This window comes from Aspergillus ibericus, assembly GCF_003184845.1.
Source record: "Aspergillus ibericus CBS 121593 unplaced genomic scaffold BO80scaffold_40, whole genome shotgun sequence".
Taxonomy (NCBI): Eukaryota; Fungi; Ascomycota; class Eurotiomycetes; order Eurotiales; family Aspergillaceae; genus Aspergillus; species Aspergillus ibericus.
The window spans coordinates 38,051-55,353 of NW_020292138.1; the positions used below are offsets into that span (position 1 = coordinate 38,051).

Genomic DNA, 17,303 nt, shown 5'->3' on the forward strand with positions numbered 1-17,303 from the left:
GTACACCAAGTCATCAGAGTCAGCAGTATACCCAGAACAAGGTATTCATGGGTTGAAACGGAATCGCATGCTGCTGCCTCGGGCTGATCAATTACTGTCCTACTCCCATCACCAAGAATTTCCTAAATTTCCGCACTTATCACCACAGCTACTACGCTACAATGTGGGAGCTCAATCCAAGTCGTCTCTTCAAGCGACTTCGATACCAACAAATTGCCTCCATCCGCGATGATGCCTTGAATGGAGTGGCTCATAGCCAAAAAGTATCTCAGCGCAAAAGCACATTGTACATCCTATCTCACATCGCCATTTCGTGTTTATGCCTCCTTGTCTCCATTTCGTTCTTCTTCTCCAAGTACTACCACGAAGTCTCGGATGAGAAATGCGTGCGCCGGTTTTCAGCTCCCAGTCAGTATCCCTCTCTTGGAAGTCAGTCTCACACACTAACACGACAATAGGTCCAGCCATGGAGGCGGTAGAGCTGGAATGGCTGACATTCAATGATAACTTCCAGCCGGATGAGTACAGCGGTTATCCCTCGGCTACGTCGGAGAAAGCATGGGGCGCGTTATGGGACTGTGAGTACCCCCCACCAAAACCGCCGGTGAACCAAGCTCATTGGTGTAGTCGGCGCCTTCACGGTCCCCCTCGAATCGCTCGCCGGATTAAACAAATCCTCCATGACAGGAGATTTCCGACTCGTCGGCTCCAGACCAGATGCCGGAGTGGGAGGTTTGTTAGAAGGAGCGCATCAGATCCATTGCTTGGTGAGTCCTGCGATGTCGAGGCTGAAATCCTCGCTAATATATCACAGAATCTGGTTAGACAGTTCATCTATCGAGATCATTGGGACTATAGCAAACTGCCCTCGTTTAGCGGGGGAGAAAAGACCCGCCGACACCATGTAGATCATTGTATTGAGACACTGAGATTGGTCTTTTCGTGTCAGAGTGATGTGACTCCTTATTATTTGGTAACTGGTCACGGGGGCAAGACGGAGAGCAGAGGACTGCCGCATAAGTGTCGGAAGTATTCGAAGTTGGTGGACTGGGTGAATTCGCATTCGGTGTTTGATACGGTGGAATAGTATGCTTGCAAGGGGGGGAGTAAATGAGAGTCAATATCATGATAAGCTTCGGACTGTACCAAATTAGTTACTCTTGGCCAGGAAATTAGACAAGCACGTGCTCGCACTAGACTAAGGACCTCAACAGAAGCCCAACTTCCATTTTCCTCGTCCTCACCATCCCAGCTCAGAATGCCCCTCTTCAACGTCCTCACGACCAATGCAGTCGACCTGCAGCAGCTTCTCAACAAGAACCAGATTACGAGCACTCAAGTTATTCAAGAGTATTTCGCCCAAATTGATCGCCATGAGCCTACCCTCAATGCGCTAATCTCGCCTGCCCCGCGGGCCAAAGTCCTCGAAATCGCCACAGCCCTGGATGAAGAGCGCCAGAACGGGCATATTCGTAGCCCATTCCATGGAATTCCCATCATTTTGAAAGACAGCTTTGTCACTGCCTCGGAACTGGGCATGAGCACCACCGCCGGATCCTATGCGTTTGTCGGAGCCAAGGCGTCTCGGAATGGAGCCATCACTCAGCGGTTGATTGACGCGGGGTTGATTATTTTGGGAAAGGCCAACATGACAGTCAGTATATCCGCATTCCAGGGCCCACTGGTATTGACGTTGTAGGAATTTGCTGGCATGAAAATGACCATGATGATGCCCGGGTGGTCAGCCCACGGCGGTCAGACTTTGTCGCCGTATGTGGGGAGAATTGAGGATAATGAGAAGATACTAGGGCATTCTGTTAGTTATAAATCACTGTTATCTTCATGGTATTGACATTAGCAGGCTCCCGGGGGCTCATCCACCGGTTCTGCCGTCGCAGTCGCCGCCGGATTCAGCCCTCTGGCCATGGCCACCGAGACCATCGGTTCCATCGTGACTCCAGCAACCCGTGCCGGTCTGTATGCCCTCAAACCTACTACTGGGATCCAGGATACGACTGGTTTATATACCATGACGGAGTTCTTCGACAGTCCAGGGCCTATGGCCAAATCCGCAGCTGATGTGCGTGTTCTTGCTGAGATCCTCCTCGGCCGTCGGTTTGCCCAGTTGGATTCTTGGGATGGGCTTTCGGTGGGGTTCCTGGATCCGAGGATTTGGAAGATGGCGCCGGACTTTTGTACCCAGTTTGAGGGGACAGCTGAGCAAATGGTACGTCTTTCACTTCATAAACAGTTGGGCTCTAACAGGGTATAGGTAGAGGAGTATGAAGAGACAGTCTCTGCTCTACGAAAAGGGGGCTGTCCTCTGAAGTATCCAGTTCAGTGCAAGGATCCGTCAGCCTTACCGAATACTATCTTGCCCATCGCATGTAGGTGCTGCATTCAGGGAATCGGATATAGCTAACGTTCTAGATTGGGACTTTAAAAACATCTGCATCCCCCAATTCATTCGCTCGTTTGACGAGTGTGCCGTAACCAGCGTTGCAGAGATCGTCAGATTCAATAAAGAGAACCACGCAATAGCCCTGCCAGCTCGTAAGTTCAATACCATCCCCATCATACAGTTACTAACGAACGCAGCATTCACCGAGCAGAATGATCTCGAAGGAGCAATGAACAGCACCGACGAAAAGGAACAAATCAACAAATTGAAAGAGAACCTTCGTCGAACCGCGACTGAGATTCTGGATAATGTCTTTGACCAGGAAGACATCAACATCCTAGCAGCTCCGGGAGACTCCCCGTTATGTGTCCATGCTGCGGCTGCAGGTAACCACCTCAAGCAAGTAACGTTGACTCGCCTGCTAATCGATCAGGGTATCCGGTTGCTACGGTCCCAGTCGGACAACTTCTCTACAACGATCGACCGTTCGGGCTATGTTTGGTGGCTAGGGCCGATGAGGAGGAGACTCTGTTGCAGTTCATGGCACTGTACGAAAAGATTGCGAAGCCTCGTCCGATTCCGAATTTCGACACCTAGGACGATAATTATCACGAGAAACCGTAGTAGACTCAGTTTAGTATCGTTGGGTAGATACAATGTGCGATCCAACTTCAAGTACAGGATATGCAATGGCCGTGCCTACCTATTCCTCTCTATACACTCTGTACCCAATTCCGCAGCCGCAGGAAAGTAAAACCATACCCAAGTTACAAAACTGCAACCATGCCCCTTCTATTGAACAAATAACCAACCCCAAGCTTCGTTATACCCCATAAGCAAGATAACCAGATATACCACAGCATATACCTCCAACAAACCAAAAAGCAAAAAAAAAAAAAGAAAGAAAGAAAGAAAGAAAGAAAGAAGCAAAGAAGTAAACTCAATACCTTGAAATCAGTCAGAGAGCAGATCCAAGATCAGTACTACCGTGCAATACTGCTGGTATCTCTGATATCGAAACCTCATCCTCATCATCATGTGATACTTACTCATATAGTCCGGGTCGCGAAAACATAATCATTATCTTATAACAAGTACGACTGTTAATCACAGACACACACCCAAGCCTTCGTCATACACTCGAAAAAAATTCTTCTAAACTACAAGGGAAGATATGAGTAATTATTGCATTTTCAGTAATGTAGTATGGGAGATCACATACCTATTTATCTCTCATCTATACCCAGAAGGCCATGTTCAAGATATATGAGAGAATCATGTCATACTAGATATTGAGGGATATGTATTCCATCTTATTTATATCGTTTATCTCCGGATGGAACGTTACTTACTAGATGTATCTTTTGTCGCTGGGGCTTGGTAGGTTATGTCCATGGACATAATACACTATGTAGAAAGATCAGCATCTATCTATCACAATAGGAAGTCCGTATAGGGGCTGTGTGGAGAGCCGAATATAGACCATTCTATTGTTGTTCGACAACTTTAGTACCATTTCTTCTATTCAGAATTCAAAATTTATATATATTGAAAGGATATCTAGACTTGTGGGATGAGAAGAGAAGTTTCTATCAAGGATAAGAGGAAAGATGGCTGTATGTATACACCTTAGTTAGGCTGATTCATCCAGGTTTGTATTGACAGTCGCAAGTGATGGGATGAGTCACTAGTTGACATCGGAATCACTATCACTGGAATACTAGGTGAATCGAGGGCTATGTTCAAGGTAAAAGAATTAAATTCCGATGAATGCTGAACCACGATTAAGGAATCAACTAGAATGAATAAAGTGCATCACCATAGTCTATCCGATCCAACGTATATACAAACGTATCCACAGACCAACCAGACTGCCACACTGCAACCTGCACACTGCACACTGCAGACAGCCCAGCAATTCATAACTGTACACCGACCATGTCGGAAATAAGCAAACCGCTCCAAACGCCGTATAATCGTGTCCGGCAAATGCGACCAACAATATAAAAAAAGAATAGTATATGTATGCCATTATGGCTTTTTCTTCACGTGACGGCCGGGTTCCTGCGTGGAGGTCGTCTCGTCGCCCTCCAGGACGCGCCACAGTCGACGAAGCGAGAAGCCACTGCTGAACAGGTAGATGCCGACCAGCCACGCGGCAAAAATATTAGTGAGGTGGTGAAGCAGATAGCCGTAGGACACGCCGTACACGGCTGAGTAGATGGCAAGGGCGAAGAGAAGAAGCGACGTGACCGTTTTAAACCTGGCCAGTTAGTCAAGCCCCATACGGGAGCTGGCAAACATACCGTGTGCTAACGCGAGGGATCATCGTCCCGGTGGTCATGGCCTCGACAAGAAGAATAAACGGCATAATCGACAGCACGTTGTGATGCGACGAAAACGGCATGAACCAGTGCACAACCAGGTTGTGGGCCCACACAAGCAAAACCAAGATGTTGATCGGGAGGATCCACAACATCAAAAGGAAAATCGAATACGTGTAATTGGCGAAGTTATAATGGGTCGTGGATTTCTATGTCGTCAGCACACCCTAAGTAGACCGAATTGCCATACGTACCGTCTCTCTGGCATGCCATTGGGCCCGCACACACGTCGCCAGCTGCACAATGCATGCCACCATATAGGCAAATTGGTACGGAATGGCGGTCGCGACGAGAATCAACAGGATCGCCGTGTTGATCAACCGCCGACGGGGCGTTGGGGCAGAAAAAATAGACAGATTCCTACACAATTAGCGAAACTCGACAATGAGTGATAAACGTACCCTTTGTCGTCCCGCTTGATGTACCCCGATTTGGTGTTCAACAAGCCATAGAAGAAAGACAGAACTGAGAGCAGAGACAGCGCGACATAGTTCATCATCACGCACACTCCCACACTGATCAGACCGAACACAGGCACCAGGAACCAGAAGAATGCATCCTGCGAGCCCAGCAGGAGATCATTCTTTGTAAAATCAACCGGCGACTCGGTAGAGTTGGTGCGCCAATGGAACGGATCGTCACTCGGGGGCAGTGTGCTCGTCGTCGCCAGAGACGAAGCCAACAACGACATGGCCAGCAGCAGCAGAGGCAAAGACGACCGCAACGTGCTGTCCAGCCCCTCCGCAAAGGTGATAAAGTAGCCCGTCTCGTCATAGACTTGGAATTGCTTCCGAAGAACCAGTGCAATCACCAGGACCGGGAATGCAGCAAACACAGTGCGATACCGCATCACGAGCTCCCCCAAACTACCCAAGATGTCCACCGACAAGGAGATATCCAGCGTCGACTCGCTGCTCGGGTCCGTCCACAGCTGAAAAGACACGCCCCCATGGGCCGCTTGTTCGCGAAGCGGGGGAGGCATGAACGGAGCGATACCGTGCAGATTCACATTGACCTGTCTCGCGTTGACAAAAAACTTGGACTCATGGGGATCAGGCATCGACTGGCGCAGCAGCGGTGCAAACAGCTCGGGCTGTTCTCCGTAGCCCCGACGCACGATCTTGAGCTTGTAGTTGAGCAGACTCGAATGCAGCGCCGGAATCTTCACCTCGGTGAGCATGGGACGATTGGCCGGCAGCCGCATCTTCAGCCCAGCACTGAGCAAGCCACCCAAGCCCACGCGAGCCCGGATGACCGAGTCGGAGCTGTCGGAGAATTCCGCCACCACCCATCCCCGGGTGGGTGTTCGCGCCTTGTCGACAACGGCCACAAACTGATGCTCCGCCAGATCCTCCAAGTCATACTGGAGATATGAAAACGGCGTCGTCCGATCGTACGCCTGCTTGGAGGTCCGCGTCGACGCGGGAAGATGGATGCCATCTTCTGCAGCGTTCTTACACGCAAGCCGCGTGGAACCCGCGCTGCCCCCGGAGAAATCCATGTTCATCGAAAAGACGCTGGCAAACTTGCCATTGTGAAGAGGAAAGACGCTGCAAAAAAGAACCTCCAGTGTACCCTGCTCGCCGGTTTCGTCGAATTTCTGGTCCGTCAGAAGAGTAAACTTCTTCCCCGACACCCCCTGCGGCGGGACCGGCAGCAGGTGCACGTTGGTATTCGGATTGTGGCCGAGGTCGCGAAGGATCAGTCGCTGGCCCTGCGGCAGAATGGTGTTGGTACTGTCTTCCAGCGTCAATAGGGTGGTCGGTTCTGCAAGAGTCAGCAACGATATGGCAAGCACTCCGGGCCAAATACCTTTCTGGGGAAGAGTTCGCTCGGCCACTGGCTCCAGTCCGGTGAGATACCACTTTTTGAAAATTCGCATGCGCTCCGCCCGTGGCTTGGTTTGGCTGGCTCGGCGGGCATCCACGACATCAAACAAAGACTTGATGATGGCTTTGCGGAATTGATCACACCATGTAATCGACAGATGGTCCATGCCGATCCAGACATCCGGAATCGTAGAGGTAAACACCGTAAAGCCGTGCGTCTCCGGGACCAGCGACGAGATACTGGCGTAGTCGGATGGCACCACGGTATCACGCGACCCACCCGCAATCGATATCAACGTCAAATGCCACAAAGGATTGTTGTTGGCCCACGTCTGGGAGTAAGCCTCGCGCCAGTAATCGTTGATCTGCTTGTAGGTATGGACGATATCCGATTCGAACGAGACCGGGGGCTTCGCGTGAGGCGCCGACATGGTGACAATGGTATTGACCGAATTCGCCTGGTAGTTGGTCATGGTCAAGGCCGTCCGGGCGACAATGCCTCCCATCGAATGGCCCACCAAAATCACGGAGCTGGGGTCGGGCAACTCAGGGTCCCTCCGCGACCGTCGCGGATCATGGTATAGCGACAGGATGTATGCCACGGCTTCGTTCACGTATTCAGCTTGGTCGAGCAGGGTCTGCCCATGAAACGCCGCCAGGTCTTCATTAAAGTCGATCATGAAAAAGTCCAGGCTCCGGGTACCGGTCTTTAGACGCTCCTCATCATGTCGGACCACATCGGCATAGTGTCTCGAGGCTTCCGCGGCCAGGGAGCGGACTTGACGATAGCTGCCGGCGTTTCCGGGGAGGAAGAGGACGGGGACGCCGTTTAACTGAAGCAGAAGACCGTCAGCCTATTCGTACAGCCGAGATGCATGGCTAATACTTACGCCCAAATTATCCTGATGATACCAATCCACTCCTTCTTCTCGATAGAGAAAGAGATTGTATTTGCTCGCAAAGCGGGTATGTTCCGTATCAAATCCCACCATGCGAATGAATGTGGGACTCATGACGGGAATCCCACAGCCATCGCCACCCATTTGTCGCTCGGAGAAGGATCGGAGGATGAAGAAGATGAAGATGGAGGCGATGAGCGTGGTGAGGGCTGTGAGAATCGAGACCGGCCACGGACTGCGGAGGCGCGAGGGTCGAAAGCGGTGCTGACCATCGGGGGAGGCCTCCATGGGCAATCGCTGCGAGGCCAACGGCATCATGACGGAGGAAGAACGGGAGTCATTGGCGGAGGCGGTGCGCCAAAGACTGGAGTTGCGAGACCGAGGGGTGGACGAGGCATCGCGCCGGAGATCGAAGCTGGTGCCGGTTCTGGCAGCCTGCGGACGCGATTTTTCCGGCGGGTCGAGAACGTTGGGACCAGAACTCGGGTCGGTCGGAGTACGAGAGACGGTGAGTACGGATTCTTCAGCGTCGTCCTCGGCCGGCGAGCCAGACGAGCGTCTGTGCATTGGAAGAGGTGGCGATCCGGATACTCATCCAGTGTGTAAGGCGATCGAGTGAAGGGTAGTCTGGGGGGAAGGCGGCAAGGGGATCGATCTGCTGGACCCTGACGAACGCTCTGGAATGCGCCAACGGATCGGATAGGAGAAGACAAGCACCGGTCGGGCCAAGACGAGATCTGCTGGCCGGGGTAATCTGGAGCTGCCCTTGGATTCCCTCTCCTCCCTTGGGTGCTGCGTGGGATCGGACCCTGGAAACCAGTCGGGGTGGACTGACGGACGAACGAGCGAGTGGCCGACCGGGAATTAGGAGAGGCGGGGGATCGGACAAAAAGGGAGGGCGGCGCAATGGATGGAGAGATGCCCAGCAGACGAGGAGGGACAAGGGAGGGACGAGGAAGAATCCGAAAAGACCGGAATGGGGGAGGCGAGGGGAAAGGAGGACAGCAGATAAAGAAGACGGCGAGCGAAGAGAGAAAGCAGAGAGAGACTCAAGTCAGAGTCGAGCACAGCGTCGAGCCGAACCAAACACGGTCCGGCCTTGGCGGAGGCAGGCGCCCCGACGATCTCCACACCTTTTCTTGATTTGACTGCGGTTATCACTGGTATTCTAGTTCTTCTCATTCGAAGTAAAGCTCGGAATGATCAAAAGTGGAGGAGTATACTACAGCGAGGGGCAGAGGTTCTATCCGATGTGATCCGCCGCATCAACAGCAGACGACCATGGCATCCCGACCATCCATGGATTCGCTGCGCCTGACAGCTGCACCCAGAGTCCCCGACCACATCTTGACGTCGAGAAACTTATGTCTACGTCCACCATCCGTCACTTTTACTTTCAGCGTGCGTGTGGCATCTCGAAGACCCCAGACCCTGAACAACGCGGGCGATCCGCTCCACGAGATGCCAATGTCCGAGAGTGGAGCCAAAGAGGGTCTTCCTCACCCGCGGGCTGCGCTGCCTCTGCCATTTCCATCTCGACAGTCCTCCTATTTCACCCCCGACCAGTTCGCGATAGGGGTATGGGGAATCATCCGACCACCTCATCCCTGGCTGGTGCCAGGTTCAGTGCGGGGTTGTCCGACCAGCCTATAAAAGGCCCCGTGCCCCTGGATGCGTCCTCGGACTTTTCCTTGCTGCCCATCGCCAATGAGGGCCATCCCGTCCTCACATCTCACAAGTAAGTCCTGGTTCTATACAGGTCTCTCTACTGCATGTCCAAACATATGATGATCCTTCAACCCGGTGATGACCCCGGATGGGCTCATGAGCATCCTTGATTAAGCAGATTCTGATGTATCCCTGCTTCTGTATACGGTGCTGTGGTGCTGTGGTGCTGTGGTGCTGTGGAGCAACGCTGATGTCTCTACAGTCTACATAGTAGAATGGAAGCTTCATCTGGGTATGCTTCATTCATCATTGATTATTTTCCATCAGCGTCTAGCACTCATCTAGGGTTGACGTGACCAACAGACCTCCCCCATAGTCCTCGTTAATGCTATCAATTGTACATGCCATAACCAATCATCACTCATCATGCCGTAAATGTCTGAAATATGTTCATCCCTCCACTGTCCGGGCCGTGCCCTTCTCCGGGTCGCTCTCCGCCCCATCAACCACCGTTCCCCGGTGCGCGGTCACGGCCGCCATGTCTGCATCGTGCGCCACGTCGAACTGCCGTCCCAGGCGCTCCGGCCCCAGCAACGTCACCAAGATCGTGTAGGCATATACACATCCCATGAAGATGCAGATCACCTTGCCGTACTGGTACCGCTTCGTGCCTTCCTCCGTCGGCGGCAGCGGGAACCGCTCCCCGATCGTCGACTCGATCGTCGAACTGGCCGACGATACGAGGTTGCCTAGCTGATACGCCGTGCCCACCGCAAACGTCCGGATGGCTCCCGGCGACAGCTCCATCAGGTGGATCGGGATTACTCCCCACGCCCCCTGCACGCAGAACTGCTCAAAGAACGCCGCCGCCATCACGTTGGTCGACGTCACAAACGTGTACGGGTATAGCAGGGCTCCCCCGATAATGCTGATCGCAATGATGGAGAACCGCCGACCAAAGATCTGACTCGCCCAGCCGCACAGTGTGCCACCGCTGAGGGCGCCCAGGTTGGCCACGACCTGCGTGACCGTCACAGCGTTGGCCGAAAATTTGAATTGGTTCTCCAACATGGTCGGGTACAGATCTTGGGAGCCGTGTGACTAACTCGGTCAGTCAATTCCTTTTAGGGTTGGATCACGGTAGACATACCATAAAGTTGAACCCAGCCATGAGCAAAACAAGGTACACCAGGAGCACCCAGTGTCTCTTGACCGCGGTTTTGCCTTCCGACATGAACGTCGCAGTCACTCCGCCCCGAACATCCTCCCGGGTTGCCTGGCGCTGAAGGAAGGTATCTGTCTCAGGCAAGCACAGTCGGTAGATGATGATCAACACCGGAGGGCATGCTCCGAACCAGTACAGTGGTCTCCATCCGTGAGGTGTGGTATCGACCAATCCGCGCGCAAACGCCGTAGCCAGCAAGTATCCAAACGCATACCCCTGTTGGAGCAGGCCGGACACAATACCGCGCGCCTCCATCGGACAGTCCTCAAGCGCGGTAGCGGCGGCGTTGCCGTACAGCCCGCCCATGGCGATTCCGAAGAGCGCGCGACAGCCCAGGAACTGCCGGTATGTCTGACAGAACCCAGTGCCCAGCTCCAACACAATGAACAAGAGGTTATTCACGATAAAGGGCCACTTGCGACCCCAGCGGTCGGCCGCAATTCCAAACGCGATGGCCCCTACCGATCGGAGCATCAGCACGAGGGTAATGCCCCAGGTAATGTCGGTCACCGTCTTGTCAAAGGTCTTCGCGAGCTGCGTGGTGGTCAAGGAAACAGTAAAGAAATCAAAGGCATCCCAGGTCCAGCCGAAGAACGCGACCTAGAAACATGGTTAGCCGCAACGCAAGAATTGGGCCGGTTTCGGAACGCACCCCAAAAAAGAGCCATTGCTTTCGACTCAAGAGTGAGAGTGCGGTAAAGGGGTTGGGCGCCGGGTTCATAGGAGGCACCAAGGTTGGGATTCGGGTGAGCAGGTATTTGCCCAGTCCCATCCGCGGAGGCTCATCCTCTTCGGAGGTGTAGACCTGGACGGGCACCTCCGTCGCAGGCTTATCCCCATAGTGGTGGGACATGGTGAGCAGTTGGGTTTGAAAAGACAGCCACGAAGAAACGTGTCCAACTGCAAAAGAAAAGGAGGAAGGTAGGGATGAAAGAGAAAAAGAAAAAAGGCGGGCAAGCCGCCAGCTGGCGGGCAGCTGGCTTTTAAATCCCGAGATCGGGCAGAAGGCCACTCGAGGTGAAACTGGCACTGGAAGCCGAAACGATAAGCACACCGGACCCCGCAAGCCCGTGGATTTTGGTGCTGACTCTTCCCGGAGAGCTGCCGATCCCTCACATGAGGAGGAAGAGGCTGCTCCCGGAGATGAAGGGGTCGAATCAGGATGAGATGAGGGTGGAGGAAGGCCCGGAGAGGAAAAGAAAGGAAAAGAGAGTTCAGAAAGCTTAACGGAATCGACCCATGGCTGGAGGGCCTCGGGGCATTCCTTAGTCAGGCTACACACCGGCGACCGGAAGCCAGGCCATTTCTATGACTTGCTTTTTGGTGCCCGGTTTGGGGTCACACATTTCTACTGATCGCTGACCGGCGTGGTGGCTCATCTGATGCCGTCTTGCCACCATTCTTCTTTGTTCGTTGGGCTTGTTGGTGGGGATGGAGCGTCTTGGGTTCTCCGCGAGAAAGTGTCTGGCCGCCAAGCTTTCCCCAGACGGCGCCAAGGACATCCCCAGAATCTTGGTTCTCCAGCTGTAGCTTCTTTCGCCCGATCTCCCGGGATATCAAAATGCCACCCGGCTCCTCTGCTCGTTACTGCTTTGCCGTAACTGTAATTGCCTCACGAGGGCTATAATATTTTCTGTCCGCCATTCGCCAGCCCCAATGGATGCCCGCCCGTGAGCGCACGATGAGTCGTCGAGTCAGTCGAGTCCCCGGCCGTGCGTGGGCGGTCCATCGCGGGGTAACGTGCCGAGCTAAAGACCGGGGGGCCTCGCCCTAGTCTTCCACCTGGAAACCAGTCAGCCACTGACACTCTCTCCCTCGCCTTCCCAGCGAATCAATGGTTCTCGGCCCGGACACGAGACCCAGTCCACGCCCTCGCTAACGATCCTCCAGCTGCGGATTCAGGCCGAGCGCCCCCTTTCTTCGTTGGTCTGATGTAATTTCGCTGCCATGTCCGCGGGGAACCTCAATCTCCGTCGGGTCAGCTGGTGCTACGCGATGCCCCGCGGGCCAATTGGCCTTTGCCCGGATTGGCCACCGTCTTACTTAGGAAGTAGCCTATATACCCTCTTGGCCCGGCCGGGCTTGACTCACCGACTGGCGGGGTCGCACAAGTCGGCCAGATGCGGTCCTTTGTTCGCTTACGCATACGCTCTATGCAACGGTCCCATGGGCCACGGATAAATTCTGTGCCATGAATGATACCAAGACTGATTCTAGGCCAGGCTGGAGTGGTAGTATACACTCACATAGACTCCGGCCTCTTCGGTATACGCGAACGACACCCACGCGTGAAGTCGGGAACACTGGTAAAGCTTTTCATCGGGACTGTCTCGGTCAGTCTGGACCAGAGGGAGAGAATTCGGAACTCACAAGAGATACTGCACGTTATCCACATATGTCCGAGCCTGTTCCGTCCAGCCTAGCGATTGGAAAAATTGCTCCAGAGTCTTGGCCACAAGCATGTCGTTCCTCCCAAGCAGCGGCAGATACAGCTTCGGAACGGGCTTGTCGCAGCCAGGGCGGATCTCATAGTTCCACATCAGTACACCGGCCTTGAGGCCGCCCGTCTTGGCCTCCTGTTCGTCTTTGTGTTCGTCTTCCTGGTCATCTTCCTGGTCATCTTCCAGCAACCCCCAAAGCCGACGGACTAACTCCAAGCCCCGCAGGTTGGCTGGATCCTTTAACCGCCCGCCCATCGTCCACACCTCCTCGGCTTTTTCAAGCTTCAAGTCCCCGTGCACCCCATAAACCTTGACCCGAGATTTCGCCGCGTCGACAAAATCCCACGCCAGGTACGTATACTCATTGAACCCCCCACCTTCTTCCATATACTCAACCACTTGTCGGACCGCCTCCGCATCCCCTCGTCCCGCCATCACATCCAGCCGTCCGAGTGACTCACTCAGCAATCGTCGCATAGGTACGCCAGACGCTCTTTCCTTCAACCTTAGGAAGACATACCCCTTCGTGGCCACGCCCGTCTCTTTGAAATCGAACCCAATATTATACATCGACTGCACGGAATTGGGCCCGAATACCTCTTTGGTCAGCTTGGTTGTCTCCACCTCAGAAATCCTAAAATCTCCCACAAAATGATGGTATAACACCCGATCGAGCACCCCCATTCCGGGTCCCAATGCAGAGAGCCGGGCGACTAATTGCTCCGTCGCCACCTGATCGAACCGGTCGCCAGGTGTTCCCGCCAGTCCGCAGATCGGCTCAATCCCAACACGGACGGTTGACGGGCCGCTGTCCTGAAAATTGACACTCATCTCAATCGGCAGGTCGGTGTAGGTCATCACGCTCGGCCAGCGTTGCGGATACGGTCCCAACGAGGGGATAATGTGGGTCCGCGCAAAGAGCAGATACTGGTATTGCTGGGCGATGGAATAACCTGCCGTTTGCAGGAGACGGCCGAAAAGGGGGCCGACGTCCTGCCACCAAGAGATTTCATTGGCATTTGAAGTGGTCGGATATTTGACAATTATGTCCCATGGTTTGTGATCCAGGCAGAAGTTGTCTTTTCCTCTAGGTGAGGGTTCAAATGGGTGTTCCATAATTGCCACAGTGAAATGGTGTAGTTGACGATCAGAGAATAGGCCAGTCAGTGGATAAGAGCCAATGACCGATTTATTCCATTAATTGGATGCACTTGCACCGACTGTATACTTTCTTTTGGCGCCTGTTTTAAGTGCTGTAAACTTAAATTGACAATAGGACACTCCACGGACTTGTTCGTTCGAAACAAAGGATAGCGCCATCGTCTCTACACTGCCCCTGTTAAGTATACCGCAACCTTGTCCTAGGAGGTTATCAGCTGCCTTTCTGGCGTTTCACAGTTACGATCTTCCAGGTGAAACAATACTCCGAACCCCGGAAACCACGGACTGTGGGTTTTTTTCTGCTAAAAGGTGTCGTTGTATCCAACCTTGGGTTCACAATTATAAAAAATGTTTGACAGACGTAACTCTGCCTGAAACCGCGTACAACCTAGATCTGCTCATAGGTTCTGCAAGCTGCCATCTTTCTTGCACAGTACTAATCCAATCCAAGCAGGGGTAAATACCAGCTCAGCCACAGTAGGACCGGCGCCTAAGACCGCTTCTTGAAGATGACGTGAATATCCTCGACAAAGCTTGAGAAATGCTCTCTCATATTTCTGTCGAGTAATGTGCCGTCGTCGTCCGGTGGCATTTGCATGTCAAATGCCATAATTATTCGCGCAATGGTTGTTCTCATGTTCATGAGTGCTAGTGATTTGCCGATACAGGCGTAAGGGCCTGGGCATACCAGATTAGCTGCAATGGCACGGCTTGTTTGTAACACAGGGAGTACAGGGAGTATCACTCACCGACCGAGAAAGGAGCATAAACGGATTTGTGTTTGACCATGTCCGGATATTTGTACCACCGTTCGGGGATAATATCATGTGCGTTCCAGTAGAATTCGTCGGCTAAGTAACACCAGTCTTAGTGTAACTCGATCCAGAGATGAGACTGTACTCACATCTTCCAATCACCCACTGCGGGCAAGAGACTATCATGTTGCCTGGTATGTGGACACCGTCAATATCGATGCCCTCCGGGGGTGTCTGCCTGGGGATAATGCTTCCAATTGGCGGGTGGAGACGAAGCACCTCATTAATGAATCCATTTAGATGTTGCAGGCCTGCAATCCTCTCGTGCATATACTCCCCGTTAGGCTCTACCGGACAGGAAGTAAGTTCAGCACGGAGCTTCTGTACTTGTGCCGGATGTCTGGCCAGCTCGTAGACAACTGTGATCAGGGCTGCCGCGGTAGTGTCACTATTGTTTCTGGTGAGCACGCGTTTCTGGCTAGGTTATTTCAGAGCTTTCTCACCTTCCGGCTGCAATTATCAATTCAACATCTCCAAGCAAATGATAGTATTCTTGGGTGGTAGGGGCTCTTCCTTGCAAATCCTCGAGGAGCGATGAGCTGATATCAGGTATTTCAGGCGTTTCCTAAAACTCTGTAAGTGGTCCAAAGATATAGGAAGAAAGCCTAATCAAGAGACTTACCTCCATTCTCGTTTTCAGGCGCCGTTGGCTAAATTCCTGGTATTGTAAAGCGTCCTTATTCATTCCCGGTATGGATCCCAACAGCCGAAGCGCCCAAATCGGCACAGAAAATTCCAATGGTTTGAGCATGCCATTTAGAATTTGGATCGCCCAGTGATTGGCACTTGCTTCCAGCATGCCAAAAGTCCTGCTGAAAGCCAGATCGCTCATCACATCGTAGCTGTACCAGTTGAGATACTGGCTGATATTGATGGCCTGATCCTCGCCTACCGTTGTTAATAGATCAATAAGCCTGTGCCGGTAGACTCGAAGCCGTTTCTCGTACATTCGAAGGGCCCTGTCGCTAAATCCTAGACTCCAAATTCGACGGCGTTGGTCATGAGCTGTTTTGTTTCGTAGTGAGTGTAGCGATTGCACTGGTGCACCAAGATCGTAGAAAGGGCTTTTGGTGCAAACGGACCTAAACCCGTAGACAATGTTGACGGCCTCGGGATTTGTGACGGAGAGCTCGGATGGCCCTATGCGCACAAAGGGTCCGTATGTATTGTGCAAGTCTTCGAGGACCCGGTAAAGAGGCCGATAAAGAAGCTTGGCTGGAAGCCAGAATCCGAACATTCGTGCCGCGATAGGACCGGGGAACCGCCTAAGTGGGTGTAGAAACGCTCTGTACAAAAACAGACTGCAATAGAGCCCAAGCAGATGTGTGGAAATCAGACCCAAAGACTTGACGCCTGATCTTAGAATAGGAACTCCTTGTGGCCAATAAAGAGTCGCAACTATAGCTGCCAGGCTACCATAGACATAGATATACCGAATCGGATGGAGGTGGTGTTCTCCAGCGCGAAAGTAGACACTATGAACTAGCAAGCCCAGGAGAAACGCTGCTGCTTGTAGCCATAGCTCGCCATTAAAATTCATGATCAAGGTTAGAAATAGCCTTAAAAGATAAAGTAGACTTGACAATTGAAATGGCTATAACTTTATGATGGTGCTTGATGGCGCGCGCGGGGGTTGTGGATTTCAGCAGGTGCGAAAAGTGATGGTGATACTATCAGCTTTCATGAGTGCAAGCGGTGGTACAGAAAGTCGACGATCATGCGTTGACATGCCATGGTTTTCAGATGGGCTAAGTGAGGAATTGTGTGACACAAACCTGCACGTATTCGGGGAATGGGCGTTGAAGCAGCTTTTCGGTCAAATCAACCCTCCGCACTCCGAGTTCTAATTCCCGGTGGCGACAGGACAAGTCAGTGTTCGTTCGTTGATGCATCTAAAGTTAAATATATGCCAACCCATCTTCAGGATGGCATCATAAACGCAGTCCTTGTTCTCTGCGTGTACCAGGCACCGTTGGGTATTCTACTGTGGAAGTAATAAGTGAGCTGGAAGCGCACAGAAATCTTGAGCAGGAGTCGACTTACAAGAGATATGTATGAGAAAATAAATTCATCTACAACCGCTGAGAGACTAGACTTAGGTCATCAAACGAACCCAGCAATAGAACGTGGTTTGGAGAAGCACGCTTGGCCGGGCAAAGAGCTCTGGAATGCTGGCTTTCGAGGATTCCTCCACGCGGCATATTCATCAATTTTAGGGGAGCTATCATCTCTTTGGAATCAGAGTCTGGGGCTTATAGTCATTTAGCATCAACGAGATACCACATTCGCCGCGCGGCAGTAGGAAATTGATCTTGCTCATGGGTTGCGGAAATGAGTCGCCGCAGTGAACAAGATCCCCTGTCATGGGAGCCATCACGTGCCAGGTCACGATTTGGTCAGACACGCTGATGTCACCTGGTGAGTGAATCTTTTTGTGCTTCTTTCATGTCCTCAAACCACATTACTGCCACATAAGAAAG

The 17,303-nt window shown here is 52.5% G+C and overlaps 7 protein-coding genes across 7 annotated transcripts; 3 read left to right on the forward strand and 4 right to left on the reverse strand.

The window, feature by feature from the left end:
* Positions 1-88: 88 nt before the first annotated feature.
* On the forward strand, positions 89-1,087 carry BO80DRAFT_467346 (oxidase ustYa family protein; the record flags this gene model as incomplete). Its single annotated transcript, XM_025722846.1, has 4 exons — positions 89-408; positions 459-578; positions 628-767; positions 815-1,087. The coding sequence occupies exons 1-4, from the start codon at positions 162-164 to the stop codon at positions 1,085-1,087; spliced, it is 780 nt and encodes a 259-aa protein (XP_025572219.1). The 5' UTR covers positions 89-161.
* Positions 1,088-1,255: 168 nt separating this feature from the next.
* Positions 1,256-3,023, forward strand: BO80DRAFT_388473 (amidase signature enzyme; the record flags this gene model as incomplete). The annotated part of the gene is made up of 7 exons (XM_025717085.1): positions 1,256-1,654; positions 1,700-1,816; positions 1,862-2,227; positions 2,273-2,387; positions 2,431-2,553; positions 2,599-2,787; positions 2,835-3,023. The coding sequence occupies 7 exons, from the start codon at positions 1,259-1,261 to the stop codon at positions 2,996-2,998; spliced, it is 1,470 nt and encodes a 489-aa protein (XP_025572220.1). The 3' UTR covers positions 2,999-3,023.
* Positions 3,024-4,432: 1,409 nt separating this feature from the next.
* On the reverse strand, positions 4,433-8,080 carry BO80DRAFT_437356 (GPI inositol-deacylase; the record flags this gene model as incomplete). The annotated part of the gene is made up of 5 exons (XM_025721001.1): positions 4,433-4,664; positions 4,708-4,934; positions 4,980-5,145; positions 5,187-7,447; positions 7,505-8,080. 5 exons carry the CDS (start codon positions 8,078-8,080, stop codon positions 4,433-4,435), a joined length of 3,462 nt encoding a protein of 1,153 aa, XP_025572221.1.
* A 714-nt stretch (positions 8,081-8,794) lies between these two features.
* BO80DRAFT_447887 (uncharacterized protein) lies at positions 8,795-9,255 on the forward strand (the record flags this gene model as incomplete). Its single annotated transcript, XM_025721637.1, has 2 exons — positions 8,795-9,078; positions 9,135-9,255. The coding sequence occupies 2 exons, from the start codon at positions 8,795-8,797 to the stop codon at positions 9,253-9,255; spliced, it is 405 nt and encodes a 134-aa protein (XP_025572222.1).
* Positions 9,256-9,398: 143 nt separating this feature from the next.
* Positions 9,399-11,469, reverse strand: BO80DRAFT_178648 (sugar transporter family protein). The gene is made up of 3 exons (XM_025714000.1): positions 11,059-11,469; positions 10,332-11,006; positions 9,399-10,282 (listed from the first exon to the last, which is right to left on the reverse strand). The coding sequence occupies exons 1-3, from the start codon at positions 11,257-11,259 to the stop codon at positions 9,632-9,634; spliced, it is 1,527 nt and encodes a 508-aa protein (XP_025572223.1). The 5' UTR covers positions 11,260-11,469; the 3' UTR covers positions 9,399-9,631.
* A 794-nt stretch (positions 11,470-12,263) lies between these two features.
* On the reverse strand, positions 12,264-14,230 carry BO80DRAFT_178739 (DMATS type aromatic prenyltransferase). The gene is made up of 2 exons (XM_025714001.1): positions 12,777-14,230; positions 12,264-12,731 (listed from the first exon to the last, which is right to left on the reverse strand). Exons 1-2 carry the CDS (start codon positions 13,961-13,963, stop codon positions 12,620-12,622), a joined length of 1,299 nt encoding a protein of 432 aa, XP_025572224.1. The 5' UTR covers positions 13,964-14,230; the 3' UTR covers positions 12,264-12,619.
* Positions 14,231-16,618, reverse strand: BO80DRAFT_178846 (cytochrome P450). Its single transcript, XM_025714002.1, has 5 exons — positions 15,446-16,618; positions 15,267-15,388; positions 14,913-15,211; positions 14,758-14,859; positions 14,231-14,686 (listed from the first exon to the last, which is right to left on the reverse strand). Exons 1-5 carry the CDS (start codon positions 16,361-16,363, stop codon positions 14,499-14,501), a joined length of 1,629 nt encoding a protein of 542 aa, XP_025572225.1. The 5' UTR covers positions 16,364-16,618; the 3' UTR covers positions 14,231-14,498.
* Between the last annotated feature and the right edge of the window lie 685 nt (positions 16,619-17,303).